Source organism: Micropterus dolomieu, linkage group LG09, assembly GCF_021292245.1.
Source record: "Micropterus dolomieu isolate WLL.071019.BEF.003 ecotype Adirondacks linkage group LG09, ASM2129224v1, whole genome shotgun sequence".
In the NCBI taxonomy this organism is placed as follows: domain Eukaryota; kingdom Metazoa; phylum Chordata; class Actinopteri; order Centrarchiformes; family Centrarchidae; genus Micropterus; species Micropterus dolomieu.
In genome coordinates this window covers 2,303,269-2,320,204 of record NC_060158.1, presented here as the reverse complement: position 1 = coordinate 2,320,204, position 16,936 = coordinate 2,303,269, and the positions used below count along the sequence as shown (strand labels likewise).

At 43.9% G+C, this 16,936-nt stretch overlaps 1 protein-coding gene across 5 annotated transcripts in view; it reads right to left on the bottom strand.

Moving 5' to 3' along the window:
• LOC123976554 (gastrula zinc finger protein XlCGF26.1-like) overlaps positions 1-16,936 on the bottom strand; it is a 37,546-nt gene that overhangs the window by 5,379 nt on the left and 15,231 nt on the right. For 3 of the 5 annotated variants that reach the window (XM_046058818.1, XM_046058816.1, XM_046058817.1), the window contains one exon: positions 13,772-15,630. In XM_046058818.1, the coding sequence (XP_045914774.1) occupies positions 13,937-15,630 (1,694 nt within the window). In that variant the 3' untranslated portion in view covers positions 13,772-13,936. Of the gene's footprint in view, positions 1-13,771; positions 15,631-16,936 lie in introns of those variants that run through there. The other 2 variants (XM_046058820.1, XM_046058821.1) reach the window with 1 other exon arrangement.

The following is a 16,936-nucleotide window of genomic DNA, read 5'->3' as shown; positions in this document are numbered from 1 at the left end:
CTCGGTCTCGGTCTTGACTCAGGCTCGCCCTCCCTCGGTCTCGGTCCTGACTCAGTCTCGCCCTCCCTCGGCCTCGGTCTTGACTCTGTCTCGCCCTCCCTCGGTCTTGGTCCTGACTCTGTCTCGCCCTCCCTCGGTCTCGGTCTTGACTCGGTCTCGCCCTCCCTCGGTCTCGGTCTTGACTCGGTCTCACCCTCCCTCAGTCTCGCCCTCCCTTGGTCTCGGTCCTGACTCGGTCTCGCCCTCCCTCGGTCTCGGTCCTGACTCAGTCTCGCCCTCCCTCGGTCTTGGTCCTGACTCGGTCTCGCCCTCCCTTGGTCTCGGTCCTGACTCAGTCTCGCCCTCCCTCGGTCTCGGTCCTGACTCGGTCTCGCCCTCCCTCGGTCTCGGTCCTGACTCAGTCTCGCCCTCCCTCGGTCTTGGTCCTGACTGACTCAGTCTCGCCCTCCCTCGGTCTCGGTCCTGACTCAGTCTCGCCCTCCCTCGGTCTCGGTCCTGACTCGGTCTCGCCCTCCCTCGGTCTTGGTCCTGACTGACTCAGTCTCGCCCTCCCTCGGTCTCGGTCTTGACTCGGTCTCGCCCTCCCTCAGTCTCAGTCTTGACTCGGTCTCGGTCTTGACTCAGGCTCGCCCTCCCTCGGTCTCGGTCCTGACTCAGTCTCGCCCTCCCTCGGCCTCGGTCTTGACTCTGTCTCGCCCTCCCTCGGTCTTGGTCCTGACTCTGTCTCGCCCTCCCTCGGTCTCGGTCTTGACTCGGTCTCGCCCTCCCTCGGTCTTGGTCCTGACTGACTCAGTATCGCCCTCCCTCAGTCTCGGTCTTGACTCGGTCTCGCCCTCCCTCGGTCTCGGTCTTGACTCAGGCTCGCCCTCCCTCGGTCTCGGTCCTGACTCAGTCTCGCCCTCCCTCGGTCTTGGTCCTGACTCTGTCTCGCCCTCCCTCGGTCTCGGTCTTGACTCGGTCTTGCCCTCCCTCGGTCTTGGTCCTGACTGACTCAGTATCGCCCTCCCTCGGTCTCGGTCCTGACTCAGTCTCGCCCTCCCTCGGTCTCGGTCCTGACTCGGTCTCGCCCTCCCTCGGTCTTGGTCCTGACTGACTCAGTCTCGCCCTCCCTCGGTCTCGGTCTTGACTCGGTCTCGCCCTCCCTCAGTCTCAGTCTTGACTCGGTCTCGGTCTTGACTCAGGCTCGCCCTCCCTCGGTCTCGGTCCTGACTCAGGCTCGCCCTCCCTCGGTCTCGGTCCTGACTCAGTCTCGCCCTCCCTCGGTCTTGGTCCTGACTCGGTCTCACCCTCCCTCGGTCTCGGTCCTGACTCAGTCTCGCCCTCCCTCGGTCTTGGTCCTGACTCAGTCTCGCCCTCCCTCGGTCTCGCCCTCCCTCGGTCTCGGTCTTGACTCGGTCTCACCCTCCCTCAGTCTCGCCCTCCCTTGGTCTCGGTCCTGACTCGGTCTCGCCCTCCCACGGTCTCGGTCTTCACTCTGTCTCGCCCTCCCTCGGTCTCGGTCTTGACTCTGTCTCACCCTCCCTCGGTCTTGGTCTCGTCTTGGTCTCGATAAACTCTCCTCTTGGTCTTGACTTGGTCTCGGTTTGGGCCGTCTTGACTGGTGGCAGACGTGTCCCCAGTTTGGAGAAGCAGACGTTGTACTGTCAAGAAAGCAAAGCAACGTTCTGCAGTCGACAGGGTCAGCTGCTAACGTGTTTTAGCCACCTGAAAGAAGGCCAACTTAAAAAAAACAATATCAGTTCAAGTGTACACTATATTCAGAATATTTCCAGAGCTTTACCTGCCGTCAGCCATTTCACTAGGAACTACATATTCTCAACCGCAGAACTTCCGTATCCCTTCGCAGAAACTGCACTATATTCAGGTGATTGTTGGAAGAGCGGAGAGACTAACAAACACGGTTTTGGTGAATTTGATTTGACTTGTCTCATGTAAAGCTGAGAAACCTCTCCACATCTGCATTTTTATTTTCCATTTAAAGCCGGGACTTCTGTCCGAATGATATCTTGGAATTACAGCCTAGGAAAGTGTTTAATTACTGTTTTTCTCAATGTAGTCCGGTGGGCTGTGGCGGCCATGTGGTTTGGTGAATGTAATGGGATATTAGTGGCAGTGAATGTCGCATACAGCTCCTTTAATAAGGTTTGGTTTTAGGAACAACATCATGGTTTGGGTTAAAATCACTGCTCCACTACGGTTAAGGAACCTTCGTCATCATAGTTACATAACAAACGATGGTGGTCAGAAGTTTTGTTGACCCTTCTATCTAACGACATCCTGCCAACAGACAAGACTCATAAGTTCACCGGCAGCTAGAGGGCGCTGTCACATGAACTTAGGTCGCTTTTGCAGCAACAACTGATGCTTTCGTTTATCTTGGGAGGACAGTCGCTATAAAACAGGTACAATTTCATCTTCTCTGACGCTGGAGGGAATAGTGTTGTGAGAAAGATGACAAACAAAAGGGTAACAAACAAAACAAACGTACAGAACGAAGCCTATAATCATCCTGAAACCACTGGTGTCACTATAATGTAGATTACATTACAGTATTATTATTGTCCTGACAGGATTTAAGGGGATTGCCAAGAGTCAGCTGACTGAGATTTCAGATTTACTAAGAAATAGCTTTGTCTTTCACTAATTGTTGGATTTATTACATGACCTGCCTGTGGCATGGTTTCTGTGTCTCAAATAAACTTCCTCAGCAGTTTCACATTATTTTGCATTTCAGAGGGACATATTGTCTTTTCACAGCACTACATTGTTCTGAGGTTGTTGTGTAGAAGCAGTTTTTATATTTAAAACGTCAAAATGTAATATATCATGAGATGAAATGTTCCAGGTTTAGATGTTTACTTTCTGGTTCTTTATTAAAAACCTACTGAGATGTTGGAAAAAGTGATAAACACCAGAAAGTTGTGTTGTGTTGAAAGCTGTTTCCTCTGCAGGAGCTTCCTCTGACCTCGACCGTCACGGTGGGAGGTCATCCTGACACACTGAGGCCGATTGGTCGGGTGACCAGTGTTCCACTTCCTGTTTGGTGGAGAAAGAAAACAGAGACTACAGTACAAAATAAAAGAACTAAGAACTGATTGTACTAAGACAGTAATGGATGGAGAGAATCTAAACTGCCTCCAAGTTCAAGTTTGTTTATTGTCATTCATCCACATATCAAGTATAAAAATTAATGAGCTGCTGTTTCTCACGGTCCACAGTGCGTAAACAAGATCACAATAAACGACCAACAGGACACCACCACACAGTAACTAACGCTAGACAAGATCTATTTCTGTAAAGCAGTGGAAAGGTTTGCCTTGCGTTTCAAACCGGAAACCTTCCAGACACCAATGCTTGTAGCTGCTACTTGTGTTGTAGTACTTAAGACCGGTCTCAGGACCACATACTGAAGGTCAAACATAGAGGCGTGTCATGCCAACATGTTCTCATTCCCGACTCGTCACATGTTGACGCTTGGTCAAGGCCCTTTGGCGTCGCATTTTATCGCCCTAAGTACACCTTGAGCGTAATTTTTAGACGTTTAGGCTCCGCGGTGTAGCAACAACAAATATGCAACGTCCAGTTAGACTTGTCAAAACATCGCCATTTTGAAACGGCACGATATTAAAGTTGTGAAACGTTGCAGTTTGGTTGGGTTTAGGCACAAAAAGTACTTTGTTAAGGTTTGGAACAGATCATGGTTTGGGTTAAAATAACTACGTAGGTCAGTTAACTTACGTAACTCATGTAACTTAAAGAAAAATATTTGTTGTTGACTTTTTGTTTCACACGGGACACAAACCCCGCTTTCCTGGTTCAAAGTCTGGGTTCTGTTAAATATCAAATACCCTCCTTTACCGTCAAAAACTGACGCTACAGGGCTAAAATTTACAGGCAACAAAAGTCGGCTGGGCAGCAAGCTGGTATTTTAAAGTGATCTTATCAACACATTCATGGAGATTTAAAAAGGAAAATAATTATTAAACAGAAATAGCTAAAGATAATCAGCCAGCAAAGCAAATTGCATTCCCTAGAAATAACCATGTTGCAGCTGTTTCAAACCCGATGAACAGCAGATGAAATATATTATTATAGCTTATATATACATGAGTAGGTTTGTCATTTTGTTCTTTACCTTTTTATGGGAGTAATTGTACTTTTTCTTGAGTAAAGATTTTGAGTACTCTCCCTGCCACTGGCCAGCAGCACCAGTACTAACTCTGACATGGTGAACATGAGACAGACAGCAGAGATGAGGTCAGTAGCAGAACAGAGTCAAAGCAGCAGTTTATGGTCAGATTGACGATGAAATGGCTTATTTATTCATCTACTCAAGGGCTCAGCTGAAGTGATTACTTTACTTTAGGGCTGTTAGAGGGATGTTTCTAGTTTTGAAAATGTATTTTAATGGCTCATTTAGTGATGTACTCTACTTACATAAGGTCTCTAAAGACCCAGAGGGCCCGACACATGCTTTGTCTGGAGAGCAGGCTGACCGGGGACAAACTCCTGGGCCACTTTTTTGCCTCGGTCTGTGACCATCCTTGACCTTAAAAACGTGTGCCAGGAGGTGTGCATGTGTCTCTGCTTCGTGTCCGTAAACAGTTTAAAAGCAGTCAAAATGTTCACACAGAGACGAGCATCCTGCAGGATTTAAGAGACTCAGGGCCAAGTGAGACACAGGAAATATCACAGACAGCTCACGAGTGTAACGTCAGGATAACTAAATACATTTGTACTGTGGCTACATTAACTAGCAGCTGCTCCATGGTTTATATGGTAGTCGGTTTTGTTCTAGTTATATTATACTCTCTGACCCTCTTCCTCTCTGAGTTTTTATAATCTCCCTTTCTCTGGTATACAACAAAGGTCTCTAGCCAACCCTAAATCTGTGATCATAACATGGGAAGCGCCACCTTGACCTTTTTTTTTTTTAAGTAAATATATCAGACTCCATATTACACACTATTTGCAGACCTTTAAATAGAACGCTAACATGCAGATTCAAATCTTATAAGCAGGCAACGTTAAATTGTGAAACTTGCACACAATGGTATCAACTCCAGGGATTTTTCTAGAAATAAAAATGATGCTAAAAGAGAAAATCATCAAAAAAAATATTTTTCACCTTGAGAATATACTTTCTTTTTTTTTGAAGTTGTTTCTTATAGGCCTACAACTGCTGGCATGTGCAAAATAAATATTAAAAACTACAATTATTTTTCAGTTTTTAATTCAGGAATTCAGCGTGGACTTCACTTCCCGTGAACCATTGCGTTGGGACGACTAAAAAGTATCCCGGAACAGGCTCCAGCTCAATCTCAGACCAAATATATTCATGTATGGTTAGTTTTATCATTCTGTAAGTTATGTCCGGACTATTGGACTAATGTCCTTCCTCGTGGCTGTAATTGGAGCACAACACGTTATTAGCAACGTGTTTTATGCTGGCACATATAAGTGTTACTTTGTTTTTGTCCTCCTCCCTTCGTGTCCGACGCGGAACCAAAACTCATGAATCAAACATGTCTGTGCCTTGCAGCACCTTCAAACCTGTGAGCTATGTTGTTTTCGACATGGATGGATTATTATTAGGTCTTGAAACGTACTTTGTGTGTTATATCTTGTAGTTTTGCTCATTTCTTACGATTAGATTACGCCTACGCTAAACCCGATACAGAAACTAAGGTTAACAAATCGTGCTTTGTGTAACATTAATATAGTTTTTATAACCTTATGATCTGGGTAAACTTGGCATATATCTGAAGTAGCGATATGCGCTACAAATGTTACACATTCAACGTCCTGGTTGACGTAAATTAGGTTAGTTTACCCCCCAAATTACCGTAACAAACGCTTATGACGTTCACCCACTTTTTAAATTTTTACTGACAGAACTGCTTTATTAATCAAACATGTGTCTTATTAAAGCGATTTATAGACTGACCAGGTAAAGAGGGGTAACACTAAACTTACAATGCTTGATTGTAGGTGTCGCAACCACTAGAAATTAATTTCACTTAAGTTTTAACGATGTTAAACTTGATCCTAAAGCGCTGCTTGGGACTATTTTATCCTTCTGTGCGATCATTTAATGTGATTTTAACTGTGATGATGCAATTTTCAAACGTTAACTCTATCAAAAACATGTTATTTTGTTTTTTTTTTAACGTTAGGAACTCTTTTCATTACAATTCAGATATATGATAGTCAGTGTGGTCCAGCTTTTATATGATTAATAGGACAGTTTACGTAATTAATTGTAGAACTGATCAAGACACTGACTGGTTCAGTTCATTCTAAGCTCTTAAACATACTAGATATTCTGCATGGCTTAAGTAACGTAGGAGGCCCAATTCCCTCACTCATGTATCTGCATGTGAGGTTCTCAACACTTGCTCTGTGTTCAATAGCAGGAGATTAAATACTTGCTATTATATTTTGGTTAGGTGTGAGTGATATTGTCTAGTTAGGGAATAACATTAAATGCTCAATAGTATGAGGCAATACATTTTATTTTGACTTACAATTTGCGGTCACAGCCAATGATCTTCTCTTTTCATTTTCTCGCTAAAATAGGTTTCATTAAATCTAATTAAAAGTTGTTAATTTTCTTTTTCTGTTTTCTGATTTTAGACACAGAGCGACTGTACACTGTGTCCTTCCAGGAAATATGTGACCGCTTTGGAAAACGGTACACATGGGACGTGAAGTCATCGGTGATGGGTAAAAAGGCTCTGGATGCTGCCCAAATTATTCGGGACACTCTAGAGCTTCCCATGACCGCTGAGGAACTCCTTGCTGAAAGCAGACAAATACAAGAAAGAATCTTTCCCTCTGCCAAACTCTTGCCAGGTATGCCTGATTTACCATGCAGTTTGATATTTAATGATAACTGTAAAAAGCCCCTTATTAAGTGTTTTTAAAGCACATGTTATTGCACTTTTGTGTATATAACAGTACATTTAAATTAAAAGTGCACAATACACTACTTTAGAAATCATTATTCAATTTCACATGTAACAATGTGATTAATCGCAAGAAAAGCGATTAATCGTGATTAAAAATTTTAATCGTTGCCCAGCACTAGTAAAATGCAACTGATTTGTTCTCAGCTCAAAAGCGGCCTATCATAATCTCTGGTTTGGGCTGCTGTACTCTTTATTCTACATGTGTAAGTGCTGCTCTTTCTGTTTGTGTACACGTGTTGAGCCACTGCATGCAGTTATGCAACTGTTCGGGCATGTATGCAATATTTTTTTCTGACATTCAGTACTACGGTTGCAATTATTTTCTGTTTAATCATTTATTCTGTAAAAGGTCAAAAATAATGATCAATTAAAGCTGTCAGCAGCGCGTCGAGGTGTGAGGCAGCTGCGTTGCAGATTCTGGAGCTCAAGACACACAAAAAAGCCTCAAGAACCCATATCCTAAACTCAACAGGAAGTCTTTTGAATTTTATGGTCATTTTTGGATGATTTGCACACTTCGTACTTTAACGAACTCCTCCTAGGGATTTAGTCGGATCGACGTCAAATTTCTGCTGTGCCTTCTAAAGGCATTGAAGATGAAAAGTTGTGCTATTTGCGAGTTTTCGTCAATGGGCGTGTCCGTGGCGTGGCGTCAAAATCAACTCTTCGCCACGACACAGGAAGTTGTTGTAACTTCAGTGTACATGCTCACATCTGCACCAAACTTTACGTGCTTGATAACTGTCCCGCCCCGAACACATCTATACGCCAATATTCATTTATATTCATAGCGCCATGTGCTATGTAGCGCCACAATGGGGACACAGGAAGTGACATACAACACCTTCATGCAGCGCCAGAAACGCATAGCAAATTCACAGCCGCACCGGTAGAGCTCCAGAATATACAACGTGGCCGCCGCTCTACAAGTGCGAGGGCCCGCCCACCGCTGCTTGCAGCTTTTATTCAGTATTGGATTTCATCTGTTATCACCCCCCTAACAGACGGGGGTTAGGGTCATGCTTTAGTTCTATTTTCACCTGTCTTAATTGCTAAGTAGGAAACTACCACTACTTTACATTATTTAATTCACATAAAAGTGTAATCATTTTTAATTTGACTGACAAGTGATCCAGATTCATGCTGCATTTCCTTCATGTGGATGCGCCTTTGGAATGGGGCAGCTTTGTGACATATTTTGCCTATATATGTGGACTAGAAGATTCAGAATTGGGCTGCACCTGTAAACTATGGTGAAGTGGTATCATGGAGCAGTAATGTTTACTCGATACATAGTGATGTGTCCAGTGTCCATGTTCTTTTCACCTAACAGATAAGATGAGAAGAGTGAGACGTAAGAGTTCGTTCCTTGAGGTAGTTTTATTACAGGTTTAATAGGTTGTCATCCTTGAAGCCAGAGATTAAAGACTTCCCACAACTCATATCTGCTTCTGGTCACCATTGAAATTAGACGAATAAAAGCCTATGTGCCAATTGTTGTCTGGGAAGGCGCTCCATATCAACAGGGATCTTTGTGAAAACACATATCTTTTATACACTGCTCAAAAAAATAAAGGGAACACTTAAACAACACAATGTAACTCCAAGTCATTCACACTCCTGTGAAATCAAACTGTCCACTTAGGAAGCAACACCGATTGACAATCAATTTCACATGCTGTTGTGCAAATGGAATAGACAACAGGTGGAAATTATAGGCAATTAGCAAGACACCCCCAATAAAGGAGTGGTTCTGCAGGTGGTGACCACAGACCACTTCTCAGTTCCTATGCTTCCTGGCTGATGTTTTGGTCACTTTTGAATGCTGGCGGTGCTTTCACTCTAGTGGTAGCATGAGACGGAGTCTACAACCCACACAAGTGGCTCAGGTAGTGCAGCTCATCCAGGATGGCACATCAATGCGAGCTGTGGCAAGAAGGTTTGCTGTGTCTGTCAGCGTAGTGTCCAGAGCGCGGAGGTGCTACCAGGAGACAGGCCAGTACATCAGGAGACGTGGAGGAGGCTTAGGAGGGCAACAACCCAGCAGCAGGACCGCTACCTCCGCCTTTGTGCAAGGAGGAGCAGGAGGAGAACTGCCACAGCCCTGCAAAATGACCTCCAGCAGGCCACAAATGTGCATGTGTCTGCTCAAACGGTCAAAAACAGACTCCATGAGGGTGGTACGAGGGCCCGACGTCCACAGGTGGGGGTTCACACTGAGCACATGTGACAGACGTGACAGAGTCTGGAGATGCCGTGAAGAACGTTCTGCTGCCTGCAACATCATTTAGTCCAGGTCTGGGAGGAGATCCCTCAGGAGACCATCTGCCACCTCATCAGGAGCATGCCCAGGCGTTGTAGGGAGGTCATACAGGCACGTGGAGGCCACACACACTACTGAGCCTCAGTTTGACTTGTTTTAAGGACATTACATCACAGTTGGATCGGCCTGTAGTGTGGTTTTCCACTTTGATTTTGAGTGTGACTCCAAATCCAGACCTCCATGGGTTGATAAATTTGATTTCCATTCATAATTTTTGTGTGATTTTGTTGTCAGCACATTCAACTATGTAAAGAAAGGAGTATTTAATGAGATTATTTCATTCATTCAGATCTAGATCATAGACTTTTAGTGAGGTTTCTACGCACAGTTTTATAAATGTGACCCCCCCGGTGTTGAAGCTTCTCTGAGTACAGTCGTTTATCTTATCGCACCTCCTTGCTAAACCTGTACTTTAACGCCCCGGAACCCAGCCCTTTCCCCATTCCTAAATGCCTTCTCTTTTCCCAGCCTTAGCTGTCTGAGTTTAGCTGTGAACCAGGCTTTGTCATTTTTGTAACTCTCCCTGGTGCATAATGATATACAGCTGTCCTCACAGAAACTGATGTAGGATGTCACAGCATCAGTAAACAGTACAGAGTATGGTCTAGACCTGCTCTTTTATGAAAAGCGCTGTGAGATAACTGTTGTTGTGATTTGGCGCTATATGAATAAAATTGAATTAAACTCGTCCAGACTGTTGGTAGCAGTACTGAAAACATCCCAGTCAGTGCAGTCCAAAGACGCTTGAAGGTCCTCTACACCTTCACTGGTCCACTGCTTAGATGTCCTAAAAACAAAGTTTTATATTTGGCCTGTACGCAGGAATCCGGTGGACCATGACTTGATCAGAGTGTCCCAGAGCAGCGGGGGGGACGGCGTGATAGGCACTGTAAACTGTAGAGTAGCAGTGATCCAAAGTCTTCCCCTCTCTGGTTGGACACATTATAAACTGTATTTGGGGAGTTCTTGGCTGAGGTTTCCTTTAGGAAGAATAACAAGGGAGTCCGGGTATGTCTGCTCTACACACAAGCATGCACTGTGCATCGTGCACGTTGGCCTGTGGCAGAATGTAAACACCGACCAGAGTGAATGAAGAAAACTCACAGGGAGTGTAAAACAGTTTACATTTAATGATAAAATATTCCAGATCAAGTTGAGCTTAATCTTAATCATGCTCAGCTTCAGTATGTCACAGTACATGTTGGCATTCATGGTTCCCCCCAGTGCCGGCAGCACTCATGCAGCCCCAGACCAGGACACTCCCACCACCATGCTGTACTGCAGGCAAGAAAAACTCTTTGAACTCCTCACCTGGTTGCCGCCAAACACACTTGACATCATCTGAACCAAATTAGTTTTTCTTGGTCTCATCAGACCACAGGACAAAGTTCCAGTAATCCACATCCTCAGTCGGCTTGTCTTCAGCAAACTGTTTGCGGGCTTTCTTGTGCATCATCTTTAGAAGAGGCTTCCTTCTGGGACGACAGCCATGCAGACCAGTTTGATGCAGTGTGCGGCGTACGGTCTGAGCCCTGACAGGCTGACCCCCCCACCACTTCGACCTCTGCAGCAATGCTTGCAGCACTCATACGTCTATTTCCCAAAGACAACCGCTGGATGTGACGCTGAGCACGTGCACTCAACTTCTGTGGTCGACCATGGCGAGGCCTGTTCTGTGGAACCTGTCCTGTTCAACCGCTGTATGGTCTTGGCCACCGTGCTGCAGCTCAGTTTCAGGGTCTTGGCAGTCTTCTTATAGTCTCGGCCATCTTTATGTAGAGCAACCGTTCTTTTTTTCAGCTCCTCCGAGAGTTGTTTGCCATGAGGTGCCATGTTGAACTGTGACCAGTATGAGGGAGTGTGAGAGCGATAACACCAAATTAAAGACACCTGCTCCCCATTCACACCTGAGACCTTGGAACACTAACGAGTCACATGACACCAGGGAGGGAAAATGCTAATTGGGCCCAATTTGGACATTTTCACTTAGGGGTGTCCTCACTTTTGTTGCCAGCGGTTTAGACATTAATGGCTGTGTCATGTTATTTTGAAGGGACAGCAGATTTACACTGTTATACAAGCTGCACACTCACTACTTTACATTGTAGAAAAGTGTCATTTCTTCAACGTTGAATTAGATTTTTACATTTTCATAACAATGGTACCATGAGATGCTACAGTATCTTAATTGCGGCATCATTAATGCCCTAACACTGCTTATGGTGTGTTCACATAGAAAGAGGAACAATTTAATAGCCATAAACAGAACACAAGGATTCCAAAATAACTACATCAATTAGTAAAATGTCTGAATTTAATGCTTTGTCAGGTCCGTCCGCAACACGACAACGAAATGTTTAAAATGCTTATTTTCTTAAGGGAGTTCACATCGATCGGGGCTATGCTAACTTGTATCATAGAAAAGTACAACCGATATCTGGAATCAATTAAAAGACATATTTTCAACACTTACTAGTTAGTTCAACTTCCTCACTTATTTTTCTTTGTCTGCTCTGTATAAATATAAAGAAGTCCCATAAATCTCTGGGTGCTCCCTGACAGCTCCAATAACAACAATGGAGGTAGGAAACTCGGTGGCTTACTGCTGGAAAGAGGTTCAGAAGCGTGCGTGAAGATAAATCCACATTTTAATCCTAAAAGTTAACAAGAATTAAGTCAGAGCTCTCTGACAGCTTTAGGTACTAGTTACTTTACAAGTTAAGATGTTTCATACAAAACATATGTAGAGCTCTCACAACTAGGGTTGCAATTAATGATTATTTTCAGTCGACTAATCTGTTATTTATTCGATTAGTTGACTAGACACAATTAACCTTAATTAAACCATCTAACTAATTAAATATCTTTCAAGTGAATTACTCAACTCCAACAGCCTAACTAGCTGACGTTTACTATTCAGAATGAACACAAGTATCAACGCCAGGGGGAAACCAGGGAAGAAGATAAGACAGCGTAGAATGCTCCTATAATTCACTAATTTATACAAACTTCAAAACTGTTTAACAAAGATTTTTGCTTTGGAACTATATAAAATCAAAGCAAGTACTATAACCACAACAGCACACCAACAATGTAATGTCTATTTAGAATAATAAAGCAACAGTCCCCTGTCATACTTCATTCTACTGCTGTAGCTTATTTTTTTTTAAATATTTTGGGTTTTAGGCAATAACTTAGTGGAGAATGTTCTGTAGGCCACATCACAAGCCAGATGTTCCTTGATTTACTTTAAACCATTACTCATTACTAATAACCTTTTGAAAGATTAGAAGAAGATGAGATTCTTTATTGTCACATACACATACATGTTGCGAAATTCATCCTCTGCATTTAACCCATCCCTCAAGGGAACAGTGGGCAGCTGTTGTGCAGCGCCCGGGGTGCAACTCCAGAACTTTTACCAGTGTCTGGTCAATAACAATAACTGGAGAACCTGTTTTTGGTGGTGGGGGAAACCCGGAGCACCCGGAGGAAACCCATGCAGACACGGGAAGAACATGTGAAAGACTGGGGCAATCAGGTTTTGAACCCGCGACCTTCTTGCTGTGAGGCCACAGTCCAATCCACTGGACCACAGTGCCGCCAATGAAAGCAGGGCCTCCGACACTGACAGAGTTGTGTTGGATAGATTTGTGCAGCGGTGTTCATGAGAGCGACAGAGAGAGCATGTGCTGTGCAAATGCACTACGGCGCTGATCAACAATCAAATCCGATTTTAAATATTCTGTACGTGGTGGTCAGTGTTGATATCGTAGCGGGCCGCCACAAGTAAATGAACATATGGGAAACACTGCCTTTCCTCTGCCGCTGCAGCTCTGTTGTTGCTGCTTGGGACCAGGGCGCTCTGTGGGCGTGACTGGCCGGCATGCTGGCAACGCTAACCCCACGGACGCTTGTGGAGCTTCTCAAAGCTGAAAACACTTGAGCACATTTTCGATTTGCCATCAACTTTCGTCAAAACTGTCAATATTCAAGTTCTACGCAGTTGATTTCTCGCCTCAAACCACCCAATAGTATATTTAGTGATTAAATAGTGGGCAAAATATGTAAAAATAAAACAATGTTCTATTTCTCCGTTGCTTTCCGCTTCTCACATGAATGCTTCTTCTTCGTGAGTAGTCTTACAGTCAAGCAGTCATGGCAGAAAGTGGAAGCGATACTGCCCCTAGCAGTCCATGTAGTGCATTGCAGTTAGAAATAACCAACCAGAAATGTTCTCAATATGAAGACTGCTCTCTCTCCCTTAAACAGCCTCTTTGTAACAATGCGTCAGCAACGAAATTTCATATCGACGTCATCGATTACGTTGACTAATTGTTGCAGCCCTACTCACAACATACATCTGGAATCTGATTATTGCACGAAGACCAGCTTAAAGAATCTGAATCCACCTTACCGGTTGAATTGTAGCCAACCAAAGAATGAGCAGTTAAGATAACAAAAAATACATATAAAACACATTTTAAAACAATGAACATGTATTATTATACACTATGCCAGGAAAACATGTGGCTGAACACAACTTTTAGCTGATCAATGTTCAAGAAGCAGCGTTGATCCCACCAACACACTTGAAGCCAGCCACGTGAATATTTTACCACAAACATTGGAGCTAAAATGTTTATCCAGTGTGGACTTTTGAGTGTTGTCTCAGAGTTCCCTTTTGCGTGAATCTTTTACCACAAACTGAGCAGCTAAATGGTTTCTCCCCTGTGTGGACTATAGAGTGTTGTCTCAGAGTTCCCTTTTGCGTGAATCTTTTACCACAAACTGAGCAGCTAAATGGTTTCTCCCCTGTGTGGACTTTTGAGTGTTGTCTCAGAGTTCCCTTTTGTGTGAAACTTTTACCACAAACTGAGCAACTAAATGGTTTCTCCCCTGTGTGGACTATAGAGTGTCGTCTCAGATTTCCGTTTTCTGTGAATCTTTTACCACAAACTGAGCAGCTAAATGGTTTCTCCCCTGTGTGTAATTTTGAGTGCAGTCTCAGATTTCCCTTTTCTGTGAATCTTTTACCACAAACTGAGCAGTTAAATGGTTTCTCCCCTGTGTGGACTTTGGAGTGTCGTCTTAGATTTCCCTTTTCTGTGAATCTTTTACCACAAACTGAGCAGCTAAATGGTTTCTCCCCTGTGTGGACTTTGGAGTGTAGTCTCAGATTTCCATTTTGTGTGAATCTTTTTCCACAGACTGAGCAGCTAAATGGTTTCTCCCCTGTGTGGACTTTGGAATGTAGTCTCAGAGTTCCCTTTTCTGTGAATCCTTTACCACAAACTGAGCAACTAAATGGTTTCTCCCCTGTGTGGACTGTAGAATGTCGTCTCAGATTTCCCTTTTCTATGAATCTTTTACCACAAACTGAGCAACTAAATGGTTTCTCCCCTGTGTGGACTGTAGAGTGTCGTCTCAGATTTCCCTTTTCTGTGAATCTTTTACCACAAACTGAGCAGCTAAATGGTTTCTCCCCTGTGTGGACTGTAGAGTGTAGTCTCAAATGTGCCTTTTGTGTGAAACCTTTACCACAAATTAAGCAACTAAATGGTTTCTCCCCTGTGTGGATTGTAGAGTGTCGTCTCAGAGTTCCCTTTTGTGTGAATCTTTTACCACAAACTGAGCAGCTAAATGGTTTCTCCCCTGTGTGGACTTCAGAGTGTCGTCTCAGATTTGCCTTTGTTTTTAATCTTTTACCACAAACTGAGCAACTAAATGGTTTCCCTCCTGTTTGGGTTCCATTGTGGTCCTGCAAATGTTCCCTGTGGCCAAATCTTGCAGCACATTCAGAGGAGCTAACTGATGTTTCTCCAGTATTACATTCCTGATCACTTACAGGTACTTCATTGTTTTGCAGAGGGTTTAAACCTGGCTGAGGTTCCCTGGTCTCCTCCCAATCACAACTGTAATCAGTCTCAGGTTCAGAGCAGAGTGAAGTCTGGCCATGAGTATCTGGTTGTAAAGGACTATCTGGGTTAAAGTTCCTGGCTGGTTCTGGTCCTCCACAGTCCTCTCCATCAGCTTCTGTTTTCAAATGATCTGCATCTCTGTTCTCTTCAGTTTGGCTTTGATGAAGCTGTGAGGACTGAGGCTGCTCTTCATCCTCTTCTTCACTCTTCACAGAGACAGGAGAGAATGGGAACTTGGTGATATCAGCCTCCTCCAGTCCTGGAAGCTGCTCTCCCTCCTGACTGGTCCTGAGTTCCTCCTGTTCCTCTTTAATGTGTGGCGGCTCTGGTGGGTCCTCCTGGTCCAGCCTGGGGCTCCACCGCTGCTGCTGCTCAGGGGGAACCTCTTCTTTACTCACCAACAGCTGCTGGACGTCTGTGGAGAATGATGAAATACATGCACATGTTAGGAATTAATATTTTTCATTAATATTAATACATACCAATTGCATGAAGATACTGATGGCAAATTCGGACAAAGTATAAAAAAAGAAATTCAACCCACACTGACGTGAGGTTGAAGCAAGAGAAATTGAGTTTTTGTTGCATTGTGCATACACGTAATAGTTGTTGACCACACATTCTTCCGTCAAGTCTGTTTACAGATCACAACCTTTGCATGGGAAGTGGAGAACACACGTTTCCAGCCCTGAATTGTGTGTACAGACTGTTCATAAATAATACCCCAGGTGATTTTTTTGTGTGTGTGTATTCTACTGATGTATGAGTCTTTTCTTTAGCAATTTACTTTAATGATTAGAGAGGCTCCTGTCAGACATTTTTAAAAATTATAGTAATAAACTTGACAGTACAGGACAGCAGAAACTCTTCAGAGGAAACAGAGTTAAATTCTAAGCTTCTATAATTCATGTTTATTCATATTTATATACAGGTGCTGGTCATATAATTAGAATATTATCAAAAAGTTTACATGCATTCCACACAGACTGATATATTTTAAGTGTTCATTCCTTTTAATTTTGATCATTATATCTGACAGCTAATGAAAAGTTCTGTAGGCTACACAATCATGGGGAAGACCCGTCCAAAAGACGACCATTGACACCTTGCACAAGGTGGGCAAGACTCAAAAGGTCATTGCTAAAGAGGCTGGCTGTTCACAGAGCTCTGTGTCCAAGCACATTAATAGAGAGGCGGAGGGAAGGAAAAGATGTGGTAGAAAAAAAAGTGTACAAGCAATACGGATAACCGCACCCTAGAGAGGATTGTGAAACAAAAAAACCCATTCAAAAATGTGGGGGAGATTCACAAAGAGTGGACTGCAGCTGGAGTCAGTGCTTCAAGAACCACCACGCACAGACATATGCAAGACATGGGTTTCAGCTGTCGCATTCCTTGTGTCAAGCCACAGCGTCAGAAGCGTCTCGCCTGGGCTAGAGACAAAAAGGACTGGAGTGCTGCTGAGTGGTCCAAAGTTATGTTCTCTGATGAAAGTAAATTTTGCATTTCCTTTGGAAATCAAGGTCCCAGAGTCTGGAGGAAGAGAGGAGAGGCACAGAATCCACGTTGCTTGAAGTCCAGTGTAAAGTTTCCACAGTCAGTGATGGTTTGGGGTGCCATGTCATCTGCTGGTGTTGGTCCACTGTGTTTTCTGAGGTCCAAGGTCAACGCAGCCGTCTACCAGGAAGTTTTAGAGCACTTCATGCTTCCTGCTGCTGACC